This window comes from Strix uralensis, chromosome 18 (genome assembly GCF_047716275.1).
Source record: "Strix uralensis isolate ZFMK-TIS-50842 chromosome 18, bStrUra1, whole genome shotgun sequence".
In the NCBI taxonomy this organism is placed as follows: Eukaryota; Metazoa; Chordata; class Aves; order Strigiformes; family Strigidae; genus Strix; species Strix uralensis.
The window spans coordinates 11,685,475-11,694,474 of record NC_133989.1 but is presented as its reverse complement, the minus strand read 5'-3'; the positions used below and the strand labels follow the sequence as shown (position 1 = coordinate 11,694,474).

Sequence of the window (9,000 nt, the reverse complement as noted above, 5' to 3'; positions counted from 1 at the left end):
TCTAACTTCTCAATTAATTACTACCTTCAGCACCACTAAGCAGTGTGGAGGCAGCAGACTTGGGCTTTATTGAAGGACACGCTGACAGTAATAACCAAAGGCCGACATCTCCTCCTGATGAGCAACTTCCACGTGGGAAACTTAACAGTTGCTCCCTCCCCTACATCTCTGTGTTGGCTGCTGTTTGTCCCATGTCAGACTAGTTTCTTTAAAGGCTTTTTGGCAAAGGAACTTTATCAAATATCTTTTGGAAATCCAAGAAAATTATATCAGCCAACAAGCATGTGGATACAGGGTGTGGAGCTGAATCCTCCAAAGAACTTCACATGTGTGAGACATGACTCCACTTTATAAAAGCCATCTTGCCTCTTCCCCACTGCAGTTGTTCACACTTAGCTCACTGTTTCTGTTCTTTGTAATAGTTCCTGCCTGTTTGTTCACTGTGAACATTACACTGGACGCCATAGAGCTTTAATGAGCTACTCCTTTCACCTCCTGCGCTCCTTCAAAAAACTGATCTCATGCTGCATTCCAGTCCTCTGGGACTAAAGGAGTTTTAAGCAAGAAATAGTTAAGCTACTATTTGTAGTATTTTACCCTGGAATTCCTTTTCACCCTAGTGAGTTCTTTTGAGCCTCATATTTTGTTACTGCTCACTTAATCAGCTTTGTTTTATAACTAATTTTTTCCCCTGATGCTAGGACAGTATTTTCCCTGTTCCTGTAGAACTCTGGCACGTTATCCAAGGAGAGCACAGATGCAAAAAGAAAACCATGGAGTGCTACTGTGATGTATCTTCTCTAAGCTGTGCATCCTGCTGTTGATTTTCTACCTCCTTGGCTAAGTGTTAGGAAAGGTTGTTTTTTTTCTTTTGACCTTTTATTCCTCAGACATTTTCTGGTTTGCTTTATTTGGTTTTGTATTTAATCTCCCAGAGTTTGAGTGTTTGTTTCCTCATTTTGATGCAAACTGAACTTTCAGAGTCCCTTTTATTCCAGATAGCAGCACCCACCCAGCTGTTTAATCATGCAGACTTAAGTCTTTCCAAAATGTTTTTGATAGGTCTTTTGGTTTTATTAGCAGTATCCAATCTAGTGTTTGCGTATAGCTTTCATGCCTCTTAGCAGAATTATAATTTTTTTTTTGCTACCATGTTTACTTACAACTTTAGGAAGCTGCTTCATTTTTTTTATAATTCCTTTCCTTGGAGCAAGTAACTCCTAATGGCTTCAAGTGTGTTAGTTGTTACAGAACAGGTTTACAAACATCTTGAACCAGGCCTACTCGGGTTGTTTTTTCTTCTGTGCATTCTTTGTCCAGCCATACTGTGAAGCAGGATGGCTGATGTCTCACTGACAGCTCCCTGCCTGTGGAAGGGTAACAGATTACCCATCAGTGCACTTGCTGTCAGCTTCACTGATCTCCCTCAACATCCCACATTGCTTCCCATCCCGCTGGGCAGTACATAGTATTTTCATAGTGCTGGAACTGTAGAGCCTGAACAGGGAGAATGTAATCTGTAGGGATCTGTTGCAAGTATGAACGAATTTCCATGCATACTGGAACCTACCATCCTAAAATATGGTCACCCGAGGAAAAATGAGATGGCATCTACTGCAGACTATCCAGGAATTGTTCAGGTGCAAGGAGGGATGATTTCAGAGGCCTTAATATATGTTTGCACGCCACTATTTCCAACCTGGCATTAAGTTATTAGTACTGGACCTGGTGCCTTCATTAGCGCAGCTCTGCGTCGTCCTCGGTGCGCTTGACTGCTGTCTTTGAGCAACATCTTCCATTCTGGGCCCAGAATCAAGAAACTAGTGTCTCAACAAAGAGCCATCTTGACCTGCTGTTGGACAGGTTTATTTAGAACAACGTTTATTTCCTGCTAATGATGGGAAAGCAGACCCCATCCTGACATTATTTACGTTTCTGAAGACATAATTATTACACAAACAATAGGAGAATTGGGGTGACAGGGAAGGAAGTAGCTGCATGAGATCACTGGGTTAATAAGTTACTTTTTTGAAAACATTTACAGTTGTAACTCTAGCCACGGTGGAGTTCAGAGCCACTGGATGGCACGTTGAATTAAAACATAGTGACAGCCCAATCTGATGCACAGGGATCTCCTTTAACTCTTGCCAAGCAGAGCTGGAGCTTCAGTTTGAACACCTCAAGGCTGAGCAGTAACTGTAGCTGAGCTTTTCAGAGTTCAGTTTTGCTGCCAGGGCTCTGTGTCAAGGAGCTAGACAGCAGGAGCCCACAGCTGCGTTTCTAATGGGTGGTAGATATGTGGATTCATGTCTTGCCTCGCCCTGATCTGAGCTGCGTGTGTGGTTGTGCCATCAGCATCTATTTAGAGGAGGCTGTAATCAATTTACTAAGTTGCCTAAAGGTGCCTTTTGGTGGCCTCATGTTTATTAATCAGGCCCTCAAACAGAATGATGACTTGGCAGAAATTTTGCTACGCTTCGTGATTCGAAAGCCTTAATTAGTAGACAATATGTCCCCAGGATTACAACTGTACTGGTTGTTTTAGTCTTTGTATGTAAAGCAGCCTGAGGTTAAACCACAGAGGTATTTTTTTCTCATTTGGTACACAGACCAGTATTTAGAGAGGGGAGTTAAATTGTGAAGACTGAAGTAAATGAAGTAGTGCATCAGAACTGCATTCCTTTGAACAGGTCTGAGGAGTGTGTGCATCAGTTTCCAGCTGCTCACATCCAGGAATGTCTTCATCACTGTGAAGGGCTTACTGTACAGTTAGATCCGCGAGCTCTGAATTACTCTAGACAGAAGCAGGAGGAAAAGAGAATTATGAGAAAACTTTGTGAGCACACACAGAAGTTTTTTCATTCTTTGGAGACTTTTTCTGGCTGACCTTGTTTGTGGAAAGGTAACCAAGTAAAGCATGGCAAGAGAGATGCTGAAATGCCATGTTCTCCCAGCTGAATCCATAGGCACAATTTATATCCCCAGCCCCCTTTTAGTTTAGTATGCACACAGGTCTCTCCACACCCCTTCATGTTGTGCTGACTAGGGTTGGACAGGCTTAATCTCTGTGGGACAGAGGAGTGAGATGAGGTTGTTTCAAACAGGCCAACTGATGTTTGTATGAGTGAAGGTATTCCTGAGGATGGACTGTCTGCTGGCTCTCAGTCCCCCAGGGCTGGCAAGATTTAAGAGTGTAATTCAAGTTCCAGGTGACTACTCTCAGGAGTGAGGGGTAGAGAAAACAGTAAGACTTCCTCTCCTATTCAGTGCAGGGAAAACCTGAAATGTCCCAGAGATCTAGAGGCAGGTTCTGCTCCTGGAGAAAGACTTTGGTCTGTCGGGCACACCGTCTCAGCTTTACAAGGCTGCTTTTGGTTGCTGCAAGCCTGTTCCCAGACATCCACATGCAGCTTCACAGCACTTGTGGTCTATCTGTTCAGACTAACAGGACTTTAGGTACTGGACAAAATTGATGGGGAGTTGTTTTCCCTTAAATTGCAGCAAGCCCCCTTTTTCATGGACAGCAGTGGGAGCTGGGTTCACTGGAGAGCCTTCAAACCGCTTGAGCAGTGCAGAAGCAGCGTGTTATGTACAGAATTGAGCAGGGAATGGTACTCACCAGAGCATGGGGAGATGAAAAAGGGAGAAGTGTTTACATGAGCTTAGCCAGGGTGCTGGGAAAGCCTTCTAACCGACTGCTGTTGATGTCCTGAGGCCTGTGAAAGAAGAGAATAGGACAGTGATGGCATAATTGAGAGAGAAATTCTTTCTTTCCACTGCTATTTTACTGAATTATGGGGTTGAGAAGACAGCACAGTGATGTGCTACTGTTTGTGGCGCGGGCTGGCTCAGGACGGGCTGTTCCTTATCTGCACCCTACTTGCCAACATAAGGGAAGGTCTGGGTTATGGGGTCAGGCAAGAGCTTTATTCTTTCCCTGAGCATACCTGAAAGATGATACTTAATCCAGTAGCTTCACCTCTGGAAGCCAGACAGCAGTAAGGACTTTGTCTTATTCCTGCGGTGAGCAGATAATGAGCTGATTCCCACCTACCTTTGATTCTGCAGAATGGCTCCCAGGAAGTCCCGTAGTACCATCTGTTGGTGGTAGCGGCTGTCCATCAGGATGCTGTCAGACTGGCGCCTTGTCAGAAATTCGTGCACCCCTTCTCCTGGGCTGCTCTCACTGCTTCTGTTATGCAAAGATGAGAAACATCTTTGTTTCAGAGATGCTTTTTAGTCCCTTGCTCAAAGTTTGGCTCAGGCTGAGCAGCACAGCAAGGGAACCTGCTGGGTATGAGCCTAGGGCCATTCTGCTTAATTTCAGTAAGAAATTGGTCAGCTCTATCTGCTCCTGTGTTAGAAGAGGGATTGGAGCTGGCTCACATCTGACTAATTGGTCTTATTTAGTGGCAGTCACTGATCTATCTAACCAAAGCTACCCGAGTGGTAGTGGAGAGGCTGTTTTCTGTGTTCAAACCAGGCCAGGCATAACTGTTTCCTACCAGTGAATGATCATTGCAACTATTATTTGCAAATATTATTGCTTGTTGATATTATGGTAGAGCTTTCAGCTGATCTGATGCTTATAGCCTTGGAGGAAAGGATTAATTAGGCTGCTTAATGATAGTTACAATTAGGGGGATCCGAGGCACAGGGATGCAGGATGCCCTTCGGGATGTGGAACAGCAGGAGAGATTGCTTCTGTTGCAGTGGAAGGCAGCTATTTCTGCTACATGCATGAAAGAAATTGCCCAGTGTAATAAGCAACACATTAGCCCTAGGATAGCAAAACACTGGCTTACCCAAGCCGCTTGCCAATGATGGTCTGTAGGAATTTACGGGCGGAAATCTGCCCCAGGAATTTCCGGTAGTTGTCAGTGAATATGGCATCAGCATGGCGCTGCATCCTAGGGGTGAAAGACAAGCACAAGGTGAGCTCTCTGAGCTAGCAGTGAACATTCTAGGTGAGAAATAGGTGTTTCAGATGACAAAATACACCAGATGTAATACTGCTGATATCAGGGGCAGGTAACCATAGCAAGCGCCTTTTGGTATTGGGCTGCGTTAGTGTTGGAGGGTAAAAGGATTTGAGGGAGCTCAGTCCTGATGCGGGAGGCAAAAGAAAATGTCTGTTAATCAGTATCTACACTAAAGCAAGTAAAGAGAAGTGCCTGCAAACCAACAGTGAGGTCAGAGAACCAGTGGAAAGGAGGAGGAGACCCACAGGCTGAGAGAGGGCAGAGCTGTGGCTGGGACATTCCTGTGCTCTGCTGCAGCACCATCACCTCCTGGGAGGGCTGTGTTTGGGACAGGGTGACAGGAGCCTCCAGCAGGTCTCCAGCCTGTGGGTAGACCCAGGCTTCCACGGGTAAGGGAAACGCAAGCCACTTGGCTGGTCCCACTGTTGTAAGGATGAGTCCTCTGTGCTTCAGACAGGCAAAATCATCCTCCATCTCCTGGCAGGGGTGGAAAGAAGAGGCTCTAACAACTGTGTGGATGGATGCCCAAAGCTCGGTGGAAAATTCTGCTCCCTGCAGGAGCCCTGGGCCTGTGACCCTGCTCCTGTCAGTACCTCCCTGCTGCTGGGGGACATCAGGAAGCGGCCCTGGACGTGGGTGATGGTGAGAGCTGGCACGGTACCAACCTTCTGCTCCGGTTGCAGGGCTCAGATGGGTTCTCCCCCTGGAGCCTGGACTTTGTGGTGCTGGTGGGACTGAGTGACCTGCTGGTCTGCTCCTGGGCTGGGGGAAGATCGTACCCAGCGTACTCTTGCTGCAGCGGGGCTGAGAGATGAGGTACAAACCTTTTCTCAGCTGAGTCTGTTAACAAACCCTCCTCCTCCTCCTGTTCCTCTGCTGAGGGGTTGTGGCTCTGTGATGGGCTGCTGTGCTGTAGCTGGAAATTCATGGCCTTGCCAGCAACTGGCCCTGGACTGTACCTGCAAGACGGAGCCAAGGCATACCACAAGACGTGCTCAGTTGCCAGTCGGAGATCAGTCTTCTTGACCACTACTCCCTGTTCTCCTGCTTTTTCTTTCTCCTTTTGCCATCCCCATCTCATCAGTAACGCAAGTGTTGTCTGTAACTCTCCCCAGCTAGATGCTATTTCAGCAGTAAAAAGATGGTTGATAGAGCTACCTCAAACACACGTGCCCCTCGCTGAGCTCCCAGTATCCTTGAGCAAAATTCCAGCAATTGTGGTATCGTTTGGCCATGGCTTCGGCACAAGGCTAAAGCATGTTGTATGGGACATTGCAAATCCACATTATAGAACCCAGTGCTCAATTTTGTGCTTCCATCGATTTGTAGTAGTAGGAAATAATATTACAAATTCTAACAGTCCACAAGGAAATACTTGAAATATTAACAGACAGCTGTTGAATTCATGTACTAGAATATCTGCAGTTCTGACTTCAATGCAGGTGGCCTGCAGGCACAAATTTTAACCAGTGATGGAGCTGGACGGGCCGCCTGCTCTGGAAATTGCCAGATTTCCCTTTATAGAACCCAGTGTTCAATTCTAAAACTAACTGTTTGGGCTGAAATATTCCCTCAGGTGCCTGCCTTCTTTGGAAATCACCCCCAGACTAGCAGTGTACCCAGAAAATTAAGCCAGGGCAAAGAAACAGGCTTACCACGGCACATACATCTGGCTTTCAGAAGCACTGGCAGCCTTAATTTGGCACGTGCTTATTTTGCACAAGGTCAGAGATGAGGCAGGGAGTGACGGTGTGGATAAAACACTCAGCAGGTTACCTGAGAGCTGGGTAGAGAGGAGAGGAGATGGAGCATGCGACTAAATGCAGGAACAGGAGCAGGGTAGCCTTATCCAACATCTTCCAGCCTTTGGAGTCACCTGAAAGGCAGAGCAGTCTGAGTCAGCAGCAGTGAGATGCTCTGGGCCAGGAGGGGAGGCCAAGTACCACCTTTGTGTTCTTGGTCCCTCTGCTCATTTATCAGCACAAATGAACTGGAAACATGCCTCCGTGTTCATGGTTATGGTGTTTCCCGGTGCAGTGGTGTCTTGATGTGGCAAAGTCTTCCCCAGGGAGTGCAATTCCTGGAGGCAGAGGCTGTGTGTGACCCCACAGGGAGCTAGTGTCTCCCTTGGGTTGGAAAGCAGGGCTGATCAGCAGCGCTTCACACTGTGGGACCCCTTATTGACCTGTCCCGCTGCTGTGGTTGAAGGAGAGCTCTCAGGCTGGGGTGAGCCCCAGGGACCACTGCACGGGCTGGAAAAGCACCTGGATGCTGGAGGGCAGCAGTTAGCAGGGGCTGCCAAAAGCAACCTCACGACCTGCACAGGACCATCAACAACCAGCCCCTGGGACCTCTCCTGCCCTCTGCTCTCACGGGGACGTGTGTCTGCTCACATGGCTGTACAGCACAGGTCTGTGCTTAACAGCTGACTGGGCTGCCTTGCTGGCTGTCCAGAGACTGGGGAGAAACAGGGAAATCCAAATAAAATTCCTGGGCAGAGGGGTAATACTGGCCCAGAGGTAATCCTGGCAAACCCATTTATCAAAGGCAACAGTGCTGAGCTTGGTTAGCCAAACGAAACACAGACTGTTCCTTCAGTCATTGTGCTTGGGAGAGCGGGGATGGACTGAAATACATCTCTTTGGGAGAGCTGAACTGCTGCTGTGTCGAGAGCAGCCCCCCTGCCGCTCAGAGAGGCGCCTACGCTGCTCTGAGCACCGGCTTTGGTGGAAGGGGAGATGGACTTGAGCCGTGTGTGTCTGCCCTCGGACAGACGGCTGCGGTGCTTCGTGTCCTGGGGCTGGCTGAAGTGCTGCGAATGACTCAGGACAGTCGTCTGAGGCTGCCCTCCTCGGGAACTGAATGCAATGCTTTTGTCATTGGAAGCGAGGGACAGTAGGAAGGTATTTCAGTGAACGTTCTTCCTGAGTTTTGATTGAAAGCGATTGATCTTTTGCTCAAAAAAGATTCTTTAAGAATGTGGATAGAAATCTTTAAAATACCAAGTTTCCCGTTTCCCTGTTCCCTGTCTTATTTTACACAAGAAAAGAGCACAATGATGTTTGATCTCCACAAGAGGAAAAAAAACCCTTCCAAATGTATAACAATACTTTCTTGCACAAATGGAAAGGGTTTGGTTGGGCTTCTAATTGCCCAAGTGAACTTTTCAAACAGCGGGTTTTACTGACGGTGGTGGTAGGAGGGGGCCCCTTCTGATGGAGAATATCAGCAGTGAGCTGATTTATTGTTCAGACGTAGCTGCCCACTCTCCTGACTGTAGATCACCATAGTGAGGGGGAGGCTAGTTAAAGACTGGTGGTCTTGCAAGTGGGTCCAATCTTGATACCGTGGAAGTTAATAACAGAATTAGTGGCAGTGTCAGAACTGCAAGGACAGACATGGGAAAAGATGGTGCACTAAGAAATGGTGTTTCTTATCACAAACCCATTCTCAGCCCAGTCCCTGTTTCCAGCTGCTTGTGCCGGGGGACCAGCAGTTTCCCCAGGTGCTTCCCCAGGAGCAGCGCCGTTGCTCCTGGCTCTAGCAGAGCTTCTTGTGAACTCATGAGTGGCATCCCCTACCTCTGATACCTGGTCTTTTACGAATCGCTCTGGCCCCTCAGAGAGCCGAGGAATTCTCAGAAGAAGTAAAAAAGTGACTTTGACTTACAGGGCTTCTGGTTTTAGAGCAAATTTCCTGCATGCTTTTTTTTTTCAGTTGAACGAAAAAGGCATGCCTCTTTTGTGCTTCTCCCCTAAATACCTCCAAGACAAATCCCAAATCAGATCTTTCTACATAGAGGAAATGATCTAAAGCATCTGTGAGGGGGTACCAGAAGACTGGCACCATCATTTATAGAAAGTGCCAATCAGGAGATTAAATCTGTGCCAGGAAAGCTGCTATGTGAGCTGAGAAGTATCAATGTAAATGAAAACCTAGCCCAATGTTGTCTGCTTCCCTTTTTTCTTCCTAGGATACAGCCCTGATTACCACTTTCTTTTTGTACCTGGCTTCTCTT

The 9,000-nt window shown here is 47.2% G+C and overlaps 1 protein-coding gene across 1 annotated transcript; it reads right to left on the bottom strand.

Moving 5' to 3' along the window:
- Positions 1-3,538: 3,538 nt before the first annotated feature.
- Positions 3,539-7,029, bottom strand: GHRH (growth hormone releasing hormone). The gene is made up of 5 exons (XM_074888319.1): positions 6,759-7,029; positions 5,807-5,941; positions 4,806-4,910; positions 4,055-4,192; positions 3,539-3,716 (listed from the first exon to the last, which is right to left on the bottom strand). Exons 1-5 carry the CDS (start codon positions 6,836-6,838, stop codon positions 3,653-3,655), a joined length of 522 nt encoding a protein of 173 aa, XP_074744420.1. The 5' UTR covers positions 6,839-7,029; the 3' UTR covers positions 3,539-3,652.
- Between the last annotated feature and the right edge of the window lie 1,971 nt (positions 7,030-9,000).